A 19,485-nucleotide genomic window follows, 5' to 3' on the forward strand; every position below is an offset into this window, starting at 1 on the left:
CCCCCCCCCCCCCCCCCCCCATTCTGTGTTCGTACCTTTTTATACAGAAAGGCGAGGCACAATAACGACCCCACATTCCTGTGTGAAATAGGCTATATGCAAGTTTACCGTGTGTGTGTGTGCTGATGGTATAAAGCCTGTATGGAAATGTTTATAGTCATTTATTATATCATTTGTGTAATCTTTCTATGCTTTTTCTTTTGTTTCACTGTGACTGACTTCTCCCGTTTTTTTGTTTTTTTTTGCAAAAGGAAAACGACATCTTCTTGGGCTGGGAGAAGGGAACTGGGAAGAAATGGGGCAAGAGTAAGAAGAAAGGAGGGACCGACCTGAGTCTGGAGGAAATGAAGAAGCAAGCTGCTGTGCAATGCCTCCGCTCTGCATCTGATGAGGTAAGCATCATTACCACTCAGTCTGACTCTTTTCTGTGGTATAAAACAACAGTTAACTTGAATCACTTTGGCTTTGGAGGAATGCAAGCGAGTCATTACTCGTGCATTGAAGCAGGAACAGTTTGACCGGCCCCTTCTTATGTGAAACTGTAAGATAAAACGCTTTCTGAGTACAGAAGGCTTGTCCGGAACGTTTTGCTGTAGTATTCCTTGTTGTTTGTTATGGTGCAGTCATGCAGATATTAACTGGATAAATCACAGTGAGTAGACACTGAATGTCAATGTGGAAGGCTAAAGCATTGAACAAGGGAAGATCTTCATTGCCCAGGCATCGCCCCCTCGTTTGCCTGGGTGGCCACACCTTCAGTTAGTCTTCATTAGAATGGTTATATTAAGGTCAGTATTTCAAAGTTGTTTTTTTCTTGACATAAAGCAAATGCTATCCTAACATGTCCCAAAAGTATACAAATTTTTCTTCCATACCGTTTGTGTGACTGAAAAAGCTCCAGAGAGATTTGCTGACATTTTCACCGGTGGCCAGCAGTAGTAAGGGAGGTGTGATTTAGTTGAGAGTTACACAACATAAAGCTGGAGGGGGGGGGGGGGTCTGCGAGGCAAAAGGAGGAGTGTTGAGCTCCTCTCCGGGGACTGGATTCTGCAGTCTATTTTTTAACCAGCACACACTGCAACGAATCACAGCAGTGAGCGGCGTAGTCGGTCGGCTGTCAGCTGACCGGCATTAGCACAATGATGCAAGAGGAAACGCAGGGCAGGAGAAAACTTTGCTTCGCTTCTCATGAGGTGGCATGGTAAGGAATATTCTCTTCTGGAAGAGTGAACAGGAAATGAGGGAGCTAAAGTGTCTGGCAGGGTTGGTAATGAGGAGCAGCTATGTAGCGGAGGAGAGTTGCTTTGAGGCCATTCGCTTCCACGGTGCCCACTTGATGGAAGCTTGTGTTTGTTTGTTTTTCACGCGTCATGCTGCACAATGTGAGAGGGATCTAAGCTAAACAGGATATGTAGTAAACATTCAGTGTCTCAGAACATAGTGAGGCAATCACTTCTACTGTTGCTTAGCCCTTTTTATTATAATGATTTTTTTTTTTTTTTAAAGCACTTCTACACCATAGCTAAATATAGCGCTGTCGTGGCCGAACATGCCTAAGCTCTCACAAGTCAGCTGGCTTGTGTCAACTCCAAACCTTTCACTCTTTCTTTTGGGTCACATTAGGGGGCCGGCATTCTCACCTAAGGCTACTGGATCTTGTTACACATGTTGTTTTGGAGTAAGAAACTAAATTATTCTTTTGTGTTTACTTCATGGCTTGTATTTTGTATTGCATTATATATTTGTTTACAAAAGGCAAAAGTTCTGCAAAGACTCTAGGGCTGCTACTCGGTGTGCCCCTTAAAATCTCTGGGCAGGATTTAGTTAAGTCAACTGATCACTACAATACATATCACTATACTATAGTACCAGTAATACTCCATTACTATGATATTGACCAGCAACTGTGTCATCCTTTAATCGCAAAAATGACGGATCGGTCCCTCCTGTTGAGAAAGACGTGGAACCAAGTTGCTTTTTAATTCTTGTTTAATTTGTTGCTGCATTAAAAAGGTTTACACTAGAATTATAATTCCTGTTCATTTTGACATTTTGTTTTACCCACCCTCTCTTTATTATTTTAATGACAAATAACAATTCAGTAAATTTACATCTAATTTATGTATTTATTTGAATGTTGCATTTAGTTTTACAAAGTTAGGAAAGCAATATTGAAGTGAAGCCTGATGTTGACGCACACATTCAGAATGATCCCCCTCACTTCCACACAGTGAGGCGCATTAATTAAACACGGGTACCAGATCGTACTCTGTACGGCTGACACCTAAACCACAGGTATTGTTATCATTGTCGGGACTGAACAAGTCTGAGTTGTGCATCCCTATGTGTCATGTTCACAAATATATGAGAACATCATGTAACGAGATTGATATCAACTGTTCATAATATTACGTTTGAGTTCTCAAAAATCAGTTTCTTCTCTTTGTCATTTGTGCAGAACTCTGGAATTGAGAGCCTGGTTGAAGAGCTTTGCTCTAAACTAAAGGACATCCAAAACAAACAGAAAGGTTTGGTTCACACCTTCATCATCATATTTATAAAATTAAAGTTTTGGAATAACAATTGCTCCAATAACATGTCTTAATGTTCAATGCTTTTTACAGAGGAAAAACAGATTCAAAAGAAATCTGATGGCTCTCAGTCTCCAGAGCGAGCTGAGTCCCCCTCTTCAAAGGACCAGGTGGAAATGTAAGCCTCAACATGGATAATGTGGATCTATGAATATGTGTATTTACAAAAAGTGTATGCTATGTGAACTCTACTGCTGTGACTGCATTGAAGTCAAGTTGTCTCTCTTGTCTGTTGTGACTGCAGGTATTATGAAGCCTTTCCTCCTTTGTCAGAGAAACCTGTTTGTCTCCAAGAGATCATGACGGTGTGGAACAAGGCTAAGGCCTGCACATACTCAAGTTCATCTTCCTCCGCAGCCCCGCAGACCAGCACAGACACCTCTTCCCCAAAAGATTGCAACAGTGAAGGTGAGACTGCAAGGGAGCGAAACCTGGAAGCCTGTGGCGCCATCACCACTGTGGCCAACGAAAGAGGCCAGCAACGACGGAGCAAGAAGGAGAAAGAGAATCGATACCGTGGTGGTGGTGCAGCAGCAGAGGAGAAATCTACCGTCCACTCCAAGAGACAGACGAGACACCGATCTGAGGGCAAATACAGACCCAGATCCTGGTCTTCTGGCTCCAGCGAGGCGGGTTCAAGCTCAAGTGGGAACCAGGGTGACTTGAAGTCGTCCAGAAGCAAGGCAGTTAGAATCAGGCACAAATCCAGGGAGGCTGCAAAGAATAAGAGAACACGCAACAGCGGGCAGGTGAAGCTTCAGGTGAAGGTAATCGACAGAGAGGAGCGAAGGAACACAGGAGGGAGCAGCAGCAGCGCCACTGGAGGCGCTGCCAAACAACCACAGCTTTACAAAAAGGGGAAGAGACCTCTGAAGGAGATTCGAAAAGATCCAGGCTGGAAGGAGGCGAAAGAGTTCGGAGCTGAGGCCAGAGACAAAAAAGAATACATGGAGGAGCCACTTTGGTACACTGAGCCCATCACAGAGTATTTTGTACCTTTCAGCAGCAGACAAAGCAAGCTGGAAACAAAATATCGAAAGAAGGTAGACTCTCCTGATGGCTTTGCTTTGTCAACCGACATGGAGAGGCTGCCGGAGAGAATCCAGGGAATCTGCATTGCCAATGAGAGCTACCAGAGGGCATACCTAACAGCAGGCTCGTTTGTGGATGGGCACTTTGTGGAAGGGCCCGGCGAAGCAGAAGATGAAACTGTTGAACTCACTGGGACCTCAAGCTGCCCTCAGCCAGAGGATAGTAGAGATTTAGATGACAAGCATCTGTCTGAATTCACTCACTTCTATGAAGTTGACATTTATCAATCCATATTGGATACTAGTGCCTCAGACTCTATACAAGAGAGTCGGATCTTAAGCATGATTCGACAAAAAAGCAAAGAGCAAGGAGACGTGGAGGCAGAATGTTGTTTAGTGTTAGAGGGCCTTGAGCAGCAAGGGAAAAGTGCAATACGGGCCAACTCGCAGGACGCTCCGGGATCTTTTGGATTCTTAATGGAGGATCTGAAAAACATGGCTCAAGTGTGGGGATGTTATTCGCCGGCTACTTCAGAAGATATAGATGGAGAAAGCTTCGTGGGAGACTCTCCCATCCGACTCTCCCCCCTCCTTGATAGTGTTTCCTTCACCCTGAGCAAGCTGTCTGGAAATCTGGAGGAGCCGACCGTCTCTGAAGCCACCAGTGAACCGTCTGGTTTAAACTCGTCCTGCTTCTCTCTTTTCGAGCTGCAGTATGACAGCCCCACTCTTCCTTTTCCCCGCGACTCGCTCGCCATTGGTCACGAAAACAACACAGATTCTAGTAGCTGTCTCGACCCACATTCTAATAAACAGTCTCGTTTGCTAATATGGACCAAAAATAGTGCCTTTGACGAAACTGAACACTGTTCTAACCTTTCGACACGAACTTGCAGTCCGTGGTCCCACTCAGAGGAGACTCGGTCAGACAACGAGCAAGGAAATGTTCCGACGGAGGATGCTGCTCAAATTGGCAATGAGGAGATTGATCGTGTAATCCCTCCTCTCTCTGGTACATATCTGGAGGAGGAGATCTTGGATTTTTTGCAAGAAAACTCTGGCCGCAAGTGTGAGGAGGTCGGTGTTAGTACAGCATCCAACAAGACCCTCACCAAAAAATCCAAATTGGAGTCCATTTGTGGTATCGCATTGGAAGAGGTTGAGAGTAAACAGTACAGCACTGGCATGTTTTCGGACAACGCAAACCAACACGGTGATGACTACAGCTCAGGGATAAGGAAGGACATTTGGACTGCAATAGGAGACGACAAATCTGTAATGTCGACGCCAGGAGCAGAGAAACCGAGCGAGGGGCTATTCTCCGATGAGTCAGGCGGTTACTGCTGCAGCTGTCTGGAAGTGCAGGCGAAAGAAGTTCCGGTTCAAGGGCCTCAGAAAAAAGCAGTGCAGAGGTCAGAGTATCACCTTTGGGAAGGCAAGAAGGAACAGGACTTAGCCAAAAACAAACTCTCCAAGGTAGATGGTGCTGGGGATTACATGACTCCGTCCAAGCCCTGGGATTTGAACTCTGACAAGGAGAGTACATCATTCATCCTGGGAGGGGTGTACGGAGAGTTGAAGACGCTAAGCGGTGATAAGAACTGGGCCGTCGTGCCGCCAAGTGACACCCAGGACAGCCTGCTACAGTGTGCCGCTGCAGCTGCATCTGCTTCCAGCTCAGACATGCTTACCATCACTGGCACAGATGTGTTCATGAACACTAGCAGCTGCTTTGCCCCCGGGCACAGGCCCCTGTGGAGGCCTCTTGTGTCCTTCGGGCAGAGTGACCAGGCCATCAGAGGAGGCGGAGATGGATTGAATAAGGGATTTTCTTTTATCTTCCATGAAGATTTGCTTGGATCTTACGGAGGCTTGCAAAGTGAGGAGCACGGTTTAGAATACCCGTTTGCATCCTTCAACCTGAACAATCCCTTCTCTCAAGTCCTCCATGTTGAGTGTTCTTTTGAGCCCGAGGACATGGCTTCGTTCAGTCCGGGGTTCAAGCCCAAATCCATTCTTTGCTCGGACTCTGAGAACGAAGCCTTCCACCCCCGAATATATGGCATCAACCGGACGCAGTACAGGGCCATTCGCATCTCCCCCAGGACTCATTTTCGACCGATATCGGCCTCGGAGTTATCTCCTGGCGGAGTGAGTGATTCAGAGGCTGAGACTGACAAAGAGGAGACGACTTTTCCCGTCCAGGCGCCGCTGGACGTCTTCGATGATCCTCAGGCAGATCTCAAACCTCTGGAGGAGGATGCGGAATGCGAGGGCCCTTATTACGGGAAGTCAGAACTGGAATCTGGTAAATTCTTACCCAGATTAAAGAAGTCTGGCATGGAGAAGAGTGCCCAGACCTCTCTGGATTCACAGGAGGGCTCCAGTACCCTCCTGCCAATCGCTGAGCAAGAGATTTGCTTAGACTGCAAAACGGCAGCAGCTGCATCAACTGCATCAACTGCAGGTGGACAGACCGACGTCTCTGTCGGCAAGGTTCAAAATGAGGAATCTTCAGGGGAGAAGCAGTCCTGTTTGTCTGGGCCAGCAGGTCAGCTCCCCAAGTATGGGATTGCTTATGACTTTGTTGGAGATGTGCCAGAGGTGAGGGTTTCTTACAATGGTCCCCTAACATTCTTAATATTTTGTGATCAGTGAGACTTTAAACAAAAGTGCGGGCCTAACCACACGGTGTTTCATAACCGGTCATCAGCTGTAAAATGTCTTCCACCTGTGATGTCTCTGAAACACACTAACCACTTCTCATTTGTCTCGTTTAGTTCCCTCTGTTAAATATGAGTGGACAGGGAGGAACTGGCAACCAGCAAGACGAGTGCTGGTGGCAGAACACACTCTGTTCCCCCCTTTTCCCTGGATCTCAGTGTACAGGTACACTTAAATATTTCTTGTTTCATTCACACAAACTAGTTCATATTTTTTTGTTTTTTTTTTAAATTATTTTATTTCAAATTGAGAGATGATCAGTATATACAACAGTTGAAGTCAGTAGGCAACAGACGACTTATGGAACTCGGTCCCTGAACTACAACAGAATGTACGGTAAATATCTGTAGTAGCTGAAAACTGATCTGAAAGTGACTGATCTTGCACCATGCATCGATCAACCCACTAAACCCTCTACAGACAATATGTATTATTGTTATCATTGCACAATATTTACATTGTTTAGAATTATATTCACCAGCAAAGAGACAGTGAGCACTGCCTCTGCCACTTATTTCCCTATTATTGAAAATTGCATGTGAAATTGAATATGATGGTCATTGAGGGATGAACAGAGGCCAGATCCACTCTGACTCTCCACTCTCTTGAAATGCTTCATTGTAATGTGTCTCTGGCATCACATAGAAATGTGTGACCTAGGTTCCATGACACACAAGGAGCTCATGGAAAACAAGGCTGATGGACTGGCCAAATATCGACGAGGTGATAAAAGGATAGTTTGGATTTTTGAAGTGGGGTTTTATGAGGTACATCTCCTTAGTGGGTGTATCGCCTACAGTAGAGGGAGAAACACATTTAATACTTGACCTCTTTCTTTACAGGGATCATATAAAGGCAGATTAAGTATGTCCATGAATACGAGATATGAGTTTACTGTTGATTACAAGTCCTCTGCGTTGAGGAGGATGGTGTATGGCGCTTTGCCGATAACTCCGTGCTTGTAGCTTGCGCGCCATCCGTGGAGGCCTCGCGCGAGTATAAACAAAGCTTAAAAACACATACAATCTCACTAAAGACAAAATCCAAAGTATCCCTTTTACATCCAAGAGACAGACCTGTATACTTCTGGCCATCACAATATGTGAGCTATGTAAATAGTATCCCCATTTATGTGTCACAGAACCTGACTGGTCAGTTTGAAAACACTAACGGATGCAGCGTGGATAACAGTCTAACCTCTTTGTCTGACTTCTCTCTGCAGGGAGCAGCAACATTTGAATACTCCAGTTCTGCAGAGGATGTCCGTCATAGAGAGGAAACCATCCTCTCCTTTTGTGACTGGACCTCTACCAGCAACGATTCAGGGTCATCTCAGAGCTGGAAAACCTAATGTAGGCTCATTTTCTGACACACTCCTCCAAAAAAAAAAAAAGAAAAAAGAAAAAAAAACAAAAAAAAAAACACCCACACATAACCCTGCAGGTTTTCATTTACTAACTTAAAACCGTGTGTAATCAACAATCGGATCAACAAAATTGAGAGAAAATAGGAAAACTCCAAAAATATGTTCTGTCTTTGAGTGACGCAATGTGCAGACGTGCATTTTAAGCGTTTTTAGAATGTGTTCATTTGATTCTTCTGTACACTGGTCCTCATTTACGTCTCAAAGTTAGGTAGTAGGGACAATCTTTTGTTCTATCCTCGTCGGTTTTGTTCCCACCGTTTTTGCTTTTGAGCTCGGATCCCGGTCGTCGGTGGTATCTGAATGGTTGTGCATGTGTTTTCGTCCAGCCAGTCTCACTCCTCTTCTTCTAGTTGTGTGAAACGACTGCTATCGCATCCTCTACTTTCCATCTTGTGTTCGGAAAGAATAATACAAGGATGCTGGCCTTTTTTTTTTTTTTTGAGTTGTGTAAGAATTTGAGTTTAATTTAAAAAAAAAAAAAAAAAAAAAAAAGTGTTGCGATGACTTTCTGAATGTGAAGTAGAGAATGTGTGCAGCTTTCTTCTCAATATCCCTAAACTCTCCGTGTGTGAAAAGTTATCATAAATGAGTCTGATTTTTGAATGGTGATAGTCCGACAGAGCTAGTAGTAGACATAGTACGGTTTGTGAGGCAAAAAAACTAAAAAATCCTTTACAAAAAAACAGGAAATCAAACGTTTTGTTAGAAAAAAAATAAATACTAATCTACTTGAAATGCAATGCTGTAAAAGAATCTGGGGAATACGAAAAGACAAAAAAAAGTTTATGTTTTGGGGTAAAGACCCATCGTGAAAAGACTACAGCCATTTCTGCAGAAACCTGTGTTACAACTGAATAAAACTGTTTTGATTTCTATGGTACAGACTATTTGGTGCTATAAATATGTTCAAAAACCTTTTTGAAGTTGCAGTTCCATAATCCGGCTATGATAAGTAGACAGCATAGCCTAGTTTTGTTTGTAGTCCAGACCGTCGGACTCCTTTTTTGCGAAAATTGTGATTTTAAAAAAAGAAAAAAGAAAAGTGTTAAGCCTGATGGCGGGTCTTGCCTAATGTGGCTTGGTTTTGACTTTACGGTAACCTCTTAGTTGTCAGGCCTGTAACAGCCGAAGCAGAAACACCTGCAGGTATTAAATCTCACGTTACTACACATCCATTCAGTCACTGGTCCACAAGCAGGAAGTACAGACGCTCAACTACACAAACGTATCACAAAACAAGTGGCGAAACCAAAAACATGGCAGAATTACACTAAGGTACAAATGCTTTTTTTTTTTTTTTTTTCATACAAAGGTGTGTTTTTATTTTTTTTTTGGTTTACAATATATCTTGTTGAAATATTGAGTAATGTCTCACTTTGTGTGTGTGTGTGTGTGTGTGTGTGTGTGTGTGTGTGTGTGTGTGTGTGTGTGTGTGTGTGTGTGTGTGTTGGCAACAGAACTTGTGAAGGCACTGGTTCGGAATGCGTGTACTAGAACTTTATCTCAGAGAAACGTGAACGTATGCAGAGACGTACGTTCACAGAAATGCAAACGCGTCAGCGCCCTCTGAATTTGAAACACGTTGGCTGTAAAACCCTTTGAGGTGTGGTTGGACTGGCCCTACTTGTGACCCGTGCTTTGAAAGTTCAATAGTGCATTTCTGTTTTATTTTCTTTCGATCTAAAGGAACAGGTTGGAACATTTAGTGGGATCTGTTGGCAGAAATGGAATATTATACTAAAGTAAATATAGAATGAATAAAGTCCACCTTTAAATCTTTCTAAACGGGTAATGAGGACAGTAGCGGGGTGATTTCTTTGTCACATACCATAAAGATAAAACGGACAACTGAAATCCCCCCTCCATTAACGGGCAATTAAAGACGTGTGAGCAGACTCTCTGTTAGGTCTCTATTTCAGGCATGACTCTGGAAATGGCCTCGTTCAAAAAAAAATGCAAAGATTGTTTGCACAACCATAGGTTTGTTCAGTCCAATGCCACTTCAATTTAAAAAAAGACCCCCAAGTAGCTGAATGAAAGATAATCCAACTTCAGGGTCTTGTCACCTTTCTTTGACAGTCATCAGACACTCAGGAATCTTTTGATATGAGCATACTGCATAATCTACACACATTGATGCATTAATGTCAAACCTTTCTTTGATTGTAGAGCAGAAGTTATTGACTGGAGTTCTTTCTAGAGATGTTCCGATACCATTTATTTTTCCTTCCCGACACCTGAACTTGCTAATCGGCCCAGTACCGGACAAATGCATACAGGGAATGAATGGCATTGAACTTTCCTTTATTTACTAGTTTGACAGGTTGTTCGGTGTAAACTGTTGCCAGCGCTAACATTTTGATTGCTCTGGCTAATGTTCCGCTTTTCGCTCGCAACTCTCAACAGAAATGAGAGAGAAGCGACACGGCTCACTCGTTAGCTGCTTCTGTCCATGGAAGTAGCCAACGAGCAAGGCATCACACTTGTGTGTCATCCCTGTTGAGAGTTGCACCGTACCGATCGGGCAGATCCTGTGATATTATAACTTTATATGAACCGGTGCATGGACCTGATCGGAAGCTTTTCTGATACTAGCATCAGTATCGGAACAACTCTGGTTCTTTCCAAGCAAACCACAGACTGTCATTGACTTATAGCTAGTTTTAAGGGAGAAATAAAAAAGAACTAAGCCATTGTAGATTGCATAAGCAATGTCGAGTTCTATGCAATACCATGGCGCATGTAAACATTCAAGAATATACGGTGAAAAGTCATTCAGTTCATTTTGCATGTTGATTCATTTTGAGTGAGAGGACACCTGAGATATAAAAAAAAAAAAAAAAAAACATCTCTGAAAAATGCAGCATGCAAACATCACACTCGGTTTTTTTTATGTTGGATTTAACAAAATATTTTGGTTTAAAAAAATAAAATTAAAAAAATACAAGTAAGGTTAATTCAGTGATTGGAAGAATGTTCATGACTGTGTGTGAATCTGAGTGAATGTGTGCAAGAAGCAGAGTCACAAAGAGCACTTGCATGGGAGTTGGAAGGAATGCATCACACCTTTCTCCATTTGATTCTTCCATTTTGATAGGCCGCCTTAAAAGAAAAAAACAACAAAAAAACATGTATGATGAGAAAATGCAGTCAGTGAGGGTATATGCATTTGGAACAGCACTGACAGGTGATTGCACTGTGGTCTGAAGAACATACCCCGCACTGCAAACTAGAGTTTTCCTTGTCTTTTCATTCACACCTCGGCTCTCCTTCCTCTTCCTCTTTGTTCCAAAATCCCATCTGTCCCGAGTAGTGGTGTTGTTCTGATTTCATGTACACCCTGAGAAAATTATTTTGTTTCATTGTGGATTTTTCTTAACATCTAATAAAGGAATAAACCAAACCTCAGCCTATGAATCCCCTGTGTTTTTCTTATTTTGTTATGTAGTGTATAACCAAGGTGGTGCCTTCTCAGACTGGAGGCACGAGCAGCTTCACGTTTCAGATCCTCGACCTCATGGTGACACTAGAGGACAGGGTGACGATGCTGAGGAACCACCAGCTTGTTATTCATAGCAGATATCAGGATTCAGTCTATTTTTATTGATGCTTAATATTGTTGTGAAAGCTTGTCAGAAATTTCCATTGAAAGACACATTTTAGTTGTTGTGTTTATTGTTTGAACACTACAGCATCCATCCAATAGGTTGTACTAATATAATATTACCATCCCTTCAGCATTCATTGGCCTTCACTTCATATTTTTAGTAATCTGTATAAGATTAGAAATAAGGTTATACATCTATGTCTTGATATATTGCTGACATACTTAAGTTTAACGTAATTTGCGTGATCTGGTACTAATGATTATAACAAGTATTAAAAATAAAGTTTCTATGAACATTTTGTATATTGACTTTATTTTTTTGGGGGGGCGGGGCTGAATGGAATGTGACTGAACAGGTGGGTCAAGATGGATTTCAGTCAATACAATTTTGCTGTCCAATAAACTACATTTAGGAAGAATGTTCCTATATTATTAATGTTATGTAGATATTAGGAATATCTCGGCAGAAATCACTATTTTGGAGCCTGAAACACTCGCTATTATACAAAAATTATATTAAAAAATGACGACAGTTAACACATTTCAAATGTGTAACAATTTTATTCCGGGGATTTCCTCTTTCCTACAAAAACGTCCTAACAGGAGTCTGTACGGACAGTACGCAGGTCGATTATTAATGCCTTCAGCTGCAGACAGGTAAACCCATCGACGGTGAGCATTCGTCACTCGATTACACCGCACTCAACGGCACAAGTTTGTTTTTTAAAATGGCGGCGGAAGCGTCAAAACAGGTATGAAATGTTACCAATACCGGATAAACTTTACAAATGCGCTTGTTTTCAGGAACACTGAAGCAGCGTTTCGTCTCCCGCAGTGATGCCAGGAGAGCAACAACACGTCTCCTGCGTTTTAACTTAATTTGACCGCACTTGAGGAAGCGCTGCGACAAGCACCGAGTTGGCGTCAGCAGCAAGTGCACTTAACGAGTAAGTCCTATAGACGTGTTGTTTACGTTAACCAGCCTGCGTTTAATGTACGTGTTCCTCCCGACTAATCACCTCGCGCTGGTACTGTTTGTGTGCTCTTAAGCCGCGTTGAGGAGGCAGGGATCTGACGGTGGTGTCACAGCATCATCACATCATCATGGACCGCTCCAGCCGGCGGATACCTGCAGCCCACCTGTAGCATCAACCGGCGGCAACATGGCGAACACGAGCCGCGGTACCGAGGACCGGAGAGACAGCCGCTGTGGTAGGTCACGTCGACGTGCCGTCACATGCTATGTAGTTGTCACTGTTGACACATTGCACATTAACTCTGCCCTCACACTGTGTGTGCGGTTCTCCCGCTGACATTACAGGTCACGCCAAACTGCATTTATATATATTTGTATTACATATTGTGCATATACACAGTAGATAAACCACGACATGTGTTGTGAATAACTTACAGCTAGTATTTAATTCGGCATACGTTTAAAATACAAAAGGCCACTTTATAATATATATTTTTTATTTAACCACAAAGTTCATATACTTTGACTCGTAATTGTTTGAAGCTAGTCATTAATTTGGCCAGAAGAATGTATTCAATTCAGCATACATGTAAAGTATCGAGTGGCATTCTTTGAGATAAAATGTAATGTTTACCCCCAGAGTTAATGAGCCATGAGTCCTAACATTTAGTGATTGACTATACCAGTCTTAGTTGTCTTTCTGCATATAAATACCAAGCTGCACTAGAATTTTTATCTGACGGGACTTGTTGACGTCTCACCAAAATGTATTTGTAAGACCGTTAAAAACATGAGAAATGCCAAAAAATATACTTTTTGATGTGTTAAAAGCATATACAGCTGAATTGAAAAAGAGGCGAACAGACTGGGAAACCCAGGCAACTTGTCATGTGCCCTGTATTATATGCATCACACCATGCATTCCAATCTTTGGCCCCTGAGTGCCCCTTACAAAGTTACACTGTGTCTTAACCCAAACGAAGAACTGCTTTCTTAGAACACCAGCGTTTCCCCACATTTGTGATGTCATGTTAAGTTTAAAAGTGATGCTGATAATAATATCACGACTCGTAGAACAAGACTTTCGTGTGTGCTCATAATGGGTGTTTCAGTTATTGTCGACAATACCTTTTTGTTTTCGTCAGGACTTCTGAAGACAAGAACATGCATGTCTGTGTTGGTGTGGCCTCACAGTTCACTGCTAATACGGTTTCATGCTTTATGGTTAAAACCTTACGAGCGGCATCGCATTTATTTTTTTAATATACATTTAAAGCACTTTTTCCAGCAGTACATGGTGATAATAATGAGGCGTTTCCACAGATTGTGACTTTATTTGTAGATTATTTCCACGGTGGCACGGGGCCGACCTGCTGCTTTGTTTTGGCCAGACTGACGAGACAACTTGCAGGTCAGGGTTTAGAGCTCGGGTAAGAATCTGGCTTGATGTGTCAACCATTTGGGAAAAACGCTCGGCCCTGTTGACTTTAAAAGTATTTTACTTTCCAATTGTACTTGCTTATTAATTATACCCAGGGTGTGTTTACTTTCGAGGCCCGTAGTGTCAGCAAGCACGGACAGTACTTCCTGTCGAAAAAACCTCCACATACCTCTGCGTCAACCAAAGACTGAACCAGGAGGGATACGGGTCACTGACTGACACGCTAGCTTTAGCTTAGCTTCCCAGCTGGTGTTCACGTTACAGTGCAGGCTCCAGTTACAGCCTGTCGGATAAGTTTTCACCTCTCAAGGCCTCCACACCCAGTTCCTCTGATGCGCTTGTCGATCAGAAGAAACCTTTAGTCATGTTGTATTTCTTAGAGCTGATATTTAGTGGTTTTGTAATTTTACTTGATTGGTCATGTCTATAAAAATCACATTCGGGGCCCAAATTAGCCTGAATCATAATTCCCCGGAGCCCAAGGTGACGTCTTCATATGACTTCCCCACAACCCAATAATATCCAGTTTGCAGTGGTATAACAATCAAATGTGAGGGTATAACACCCTCACATTTGACAACATGGAACCAGTGAATGTTTGACATTTTTGGTTGATAAAGGTCAATGTGGAATGTGGATTTAAAAAAAGCTTCATGCTGCCGGCCGCCATGTTTCTACAGTAGCTCAGATGGGACAAACCAAGCTCTGGCTCTATAGGGCCATTGACATTGACCTACAGCCAGATCCTACACACCAGACCTTTAAAGCTGAAGGAACTTTATATTGGTGTTGATTGTGGTGGCCCCTTTAAACAGAAGCGGTAGTGTTCAACCACTACGACTAACTATATAGAAATCTTCTTGCTGATTTGCTTTATGTTTACATTACATTCAGCCTGTTTCATAACCAGATAAATGTTACTTTCACAATTATAGAACTATTTCTCACTTTAGATAATGAAATACTTAATGAAAACTGTTGTAAAAAACTAATTGAATCTCCTATTCTTTTTGAAGGTGTGTCTGGAGAAGTCCTAGTGGAGAATGGCTGTGTTAAGACTGATCTCCACGATGGTGCCAACCACCGCTGCCATGAACCCAGCACGATCCTGCACAGTGGGTCCGTCCTGCCCACTTACCGGCCGTCCTGCTCCCCCACCCCCATCTACTACTGCAGCCCCCAGAAGAGCTACTCAGACCTGAACCAGGACAGCCACAGCTTGACCTCCCAGGACTCGGGTATCCCAACTCTGGAGATCAACCCTCCGGAGCCCATCCTCCACGGCCACCAACGCCCAGGTGACGGAGGCTTTATCCGGGACTCCAGTTCCTACTCTCCTGCCACTTTGACTTTAGATGACGATCCGTCCGATGGCAACGCCATCCGCAAATCCTCCACCTTCCCCCGCAGCGGGTACGACTCCATCCGCCTCTTTAGCCCCGCCCTCCGACTATCCGCAACCACGGGGACGGGTCTCGGGCGCGGAGCTCTGAACCGAAGCGATGACATCTCTGTGTGCAGCGTGTCCAGCATGAGCACAGAGCTGTCGGTCTCCAACGAGGACATCCTGGATCTCACCGTCACGTCTGACTCCAGCGCCATTGTTACCTTGGAGACGGATGATAGCGGCGCCGCTCATTTCTCCGACGTGACACTGTCGTCGCCCGGAGACTCGTGGAGCCCAGTGCGACCGCACCCGGGGTCAGGGGTCACGCAACAGGAAGAGGAGGGCAGACAAAAGAAACTGGGACCTCTAGCGAGCTTGTTCAACAGGTATGTTCAGAATATCAGCGAAGTACATGAATGTATTATTTTAGATAAGGAACTTCCATTGAGTCATACACACACAAGGTTTAGAGGAGAGGCCGTGGTAAACGCATCATGAATGGCAATAAAGTAAATCCCAGTTGTGATAATATAAAATATGGATTATACATGTTGGCAAATACTGCACATTGATAAAATGTCCTGATGATACACTACGAAGATTACTGAAAGCAGATATAAACAATGTTTATGTAGTGCTTATTAATGCTACACTGGGGGGGGCGCCACTAATGTTAACTAGCTGACATTCAGAGGACAATGTTTTAAATCCTACATTTTTGACATATATCTTTCTTTAACGTTTGTTAATATTGTTAATGTATTTTCACCTGTCTGCACATCACATCAGGAAAGGCATAAATTATCCTTAATTATTTCCGTTTTTTTAACATCAAAAGAAGCATTGTAGGCGACCTCAGCCTCGCTCTGTACCTGCTCTCCTCACAGACTCTTTGTCGGAGGCCTTATTGCAGCCTTGCACAAGTAGGCATTGCTCAAAGTCGCTTTACAAACCTCGCCCACCTCTCTCGCATACTACAGCTCAGGATAAAACCTGGTTGATGAAACCGAGAACATTAATTGTAAAGAACATCAGCTCGGCCTTTATAAGTCAGAGGTGGCCCATCATGTCCCAATATATTTTAAATCCACCATCCACCTTGGCTGAAGAATGTCCTCCGTGCAGCAGGACAGATTTTGCGTCGTGATTACTGATTGGCCAATAGGGAGACTGCATCGTTCTACTGCTGCTCTGTTTGTAAGGAGGACACTGTCATGCTGTTGCATGTGAAGTGTTACTTCCCATTTCTGTGTGTGTGATTGGCCGTGCGGGGTTCCTTCCTCTTCTATCTACCAACATATGGTGGTGGAGACTCCGGCTGTAGCAGAGCTGCCACAGAGGACGTTTTCAGCACCTGTGCCAGTATGTCTGTGTTTCTGTGAAAGGATTTTGGCACCTGCTGCATCACAAACGTGCAAGACGTAGCTCTGAAACCTTACAGGTGTGGAGTTGAGATCAAAATGAGAACTCAGAAGTTGGCTTTTGAGGAAGAGGCCATTGGCCGCCTCCACCTGCACCAAGGCCCGATGTGGCTGGTGTGATCCCATGGCAACGTGGTCTCGAGCTTATTTGTATTTCTTTGATTCTCTGTTAGGTTTCATTAGTTTATGATTTTATAGAGCAGATCGATTAGTTGTAAAATAATAATTACAAAATCTTCACCCTTTTGTTAATTAGTTAATTAAATACAAAACTCTCAGCATTTTTCAAATATTTGTTTTATTTTGAAGGAACTTTTTCAGAGGTCGTTCAAGAGAGCCTTCTTCCGATAAATGAGAACATTAAATAAGAAACCCAGCCATTCAGCGTTCTACGAAGTCAAAATACTGTCAAGTAAGCACACTGAAAAGCAATCAGCCAGGACAGCAGAGCAGAGCAGCAGGGGTCAAAGGTCAACCTATTCAAAGTCAAACAAAGATCCTTCGTTAGCAGTTTCTATTTACACAGAGAGACCATTCATTTACATACAACAGAACTGCTCTTGGATGGGTTGATGATGAATGACTGATGACTTCATAGCACAACCTATGAGCTTGTTGAAGTTCTATTGAGAGTTCAGCGGTTAGTCTGAAGTCGTTCTAAAGCTGGTTTCACGCTCACATGCAGCCATCAATCATCCAGGAGGCTTTTCATTTCCTCTCACTGCTTTGCCACATTCCACTTTCCATTGAGGCCCACAGTTCAACATCAAGAGGATCTTACAGCACCAGTCAAACCTGTATTTTTAATTGTTATACATTTTTGGACCAGTCTGCTGGTAAAAAGCGTCTGTAACCCGACATCTCCCGAGTAGACACGTTTTTGTGTGTAATTGGACGAGGTTCAAGGTTTCATTTAAGGTTCTAAGACGTCCTGTAGCCTGTAATTATAGCGTGGCAGGGCTGGATTATTACATATTATTATTATGTAACTGTATATTATATGGAATATGTCGTAATATTGAATGCATGCAGGGAAATCAGGGCCATTAATGGCTGTGAGTTGGTTGTTTCAACACTGTGGTCCAGAGTAAAACATCTTATCAAGTATAAGATGGGTTGACATTTAATTTGGTTCATAAATCCGTGGTGGCTCTGGAGATCCTCCGATTTTTCTTTTAACACCACCTGCAGGTCAAAGGTTGACTTTGTCCAATATTCAAATACTCGCAAAACTAACATTCATCTTCAGCCGCACTGTGTTTTTGTTCTCGTCAGCGTAATTGATTATAGATGAAAGCAATGAATGTGCTCCATCATGTGTTAACGGGCGGTACCTCCCTTCTTTCCAACCCTCCCAGTAATCTCTCTCTGTTATCCCTCCTTCCTCTCATGGAGAAGTTACTCATTCCCCTCTGTGCCCTGCAGACTCTGTCTCCTCCCCTCGCACTTGCCTCTCGTTGCCGGTTCCTCCACAATCTCACTCTGCCTGAACTTAGCGGCTGTGTGGCACTCTGTAACTAAAGCTATGGAAGCCATGGGCCTGAATCTAGCCTAAAGGAGAGCTTCAGTTCCTGCTCTCCTTTTATTTACTCTTTTCTTTTTACTTCTCTGTTTTTTGGGGAACAGAGAAGGATTTTGATTCAGTGTTTTTTGCAGGTGACGGAGCACGATGGCCACCCCATCACTTCTCCTGTACATTGACAGGTAGGACGCCAGCAGATGACGTGACATGTTTGGTTGACACTTCTTAACCACTGTGGCCAGCAGTAGTTTCATTTCTCTGTGTTTTGTAAGCAAGCAGCAGAGCTTTGATCAGCAGTTGTATAATGTGGCTTTTGTGCTGGAACACTGTTGTAAAAGAAGAGCTTGGAGCAGCTCCCCCTCCTGCTCACTGGGGTCCTTCCTGACGGGAAGAACTCAATGTACTTCTCTTCTTCTTGTACTAGCTTGTTTGGTATTTCCACGCCAGGTCTCCTGAGCGCAAGTGTTGTGAAATCCTTCAGAATACTCGGGAGACTTGACCACAAACCCGTGCAGTGCAAAGCCTCGGCTAGTGTTCAACGCACAAGCGAGCAGCCGTTCCACTCGAGCACTCGGCCGTGTCAGCCCTCACGTCGGGGCCCACCCGGCCCCGGGCTGAATGCAAATCATTCTCCTGCTTTGTGAGCGCTCGTTCGGTGGCACACACGACAGCCAACGAGCTGTGAAGAAAAATGTTCCGTATTAAAGTGTTGAATGTAGAGACTTAAAGTCAGGTTTTAATCTGTAAAGGTGGCACTCAGTTGACCTCTGCTCTTTGAGTTATGCAGTGTTGTTTTTTACGGTGGCTCACGGGGGTCACTCAAGTTCACCGGTCCCCATAGTTTAAGTCTGGTCACACCTCAGCTAAGCCCGATGTGTTGATGATATGAAGTTTTTATTAAGAGTCAGAAATGAATCCATTAGTGTTTATGTCTTATAATCACACATTTTAGTTGCACTGTTCATGATTAATTCACTCGTTGAGCTTGACAGTTTGTTGACCTTGGCAATAGTAGTTCAACAGTGTTTAACGGTCTTCTTCAGCATATGGAGTTTGCTCAGTTGTCATCACACGTATCAAACTTTAGTCACGTTATAAAATGTGGTAACAAGAGCACGAGTCATGAACGTGTCTAAACGCTGATGAAGATCAGGAGAAGTGGAGTTGAACACTCGGATGAAAGCTAGTAAGCGGACCTTGAGTTACGTTTTTTTTTCTTTGTCAATTTACTAGTTATTGGTCAAACTCTCACATCAGATTTTCGATGTTTTTCGTTCCCCCTTTGCTTCTGTGTGGACTGACAGCTGCTGTTTCCTGCCTTTTGTATTTCCTCCAGGAGGAGTTAGGTGACTGTGATCA

General features: G+C 43.4%; 2 protein-coding genes across 5 annotated transcripts in view; both read left to right on the plus strand.

Moving 5' to 3' along the window:
- The window catches only part of kiaa0232 (KIAA0232 ortholog), a 14,817-nt gene extending 3,628 nt beyond the window's left edge, over nt 1-11,189 (plus strand). The window contains exons 3-8 of one of the 2 annotated variants that reach the window (XM_031851171.1): nt 252-392; nt 2,459-2,528; nt 2,625-2,709; nt 2,836-6,226; nt 6,403-6,511; nt 7,569-11,189. In XM_031851171.1, the coding sequence (XP_031707031.1) occupies nt 252-392; nt 2,459-2,528; nt 2,625-2,709; nt 2,836-6,226; nt 6,403-6,511; nt 7,569-7,585 (3,813 nt within the window). In that variant the 3' untranslated portion in view covers nt 7,586-11,189. The other variant, XM_031851170.1, reaches the window with a different exon arrangement.
- Nucleotides 11,190-11,730: 541 nt separating this feature from the next.
- The window catches only part of tbc1d14 (TBC1 domain family, member 14), a 32,200-nt gene continuing 24,445 nt past the window's right edge, over nt 11,731-19,485 (plus strand). Inside the window, exons 1-4 of one of the 3 annotated variants that reach the window (XM_031850830.1) lie at nt 11,731-12,131; nt 12,215-12,326; nt 12,430-12,591; nt 14,813-15,569. In XM_031850830.1, coding sequence (XP_031706690.1) covers nt 12,543-12,591; nt 14,813-15,569 — 806 coding nt within the window. In that variant the 5' untranslated portion in view covers nt 11,731-12,131; nt 12,215-12,326; nt 12,430-12,542. The other 2 variants (XM_031850833.1, XM_031850831.1) reach the window with 2 other exon arrangements.

Source organism: Anarrhichthys ocellatus, unplaced genomic scaffold, assembly GCF_004355925.1.
Source record: "Anarrhichthys ocellatus isolate YVR2014 unplaced genomic scaffold, GSC_Weel_1.0 scaffold11, whole genome shotgun sequence".
In the NCBI taxonomy this organism is placed as follows: Eukaryota; Metazoa; Chordata; class Actinopteri; order Perciformes; family Anarhichadidae; genus Anarrhichthys; species Anarrhichthys ocellatus.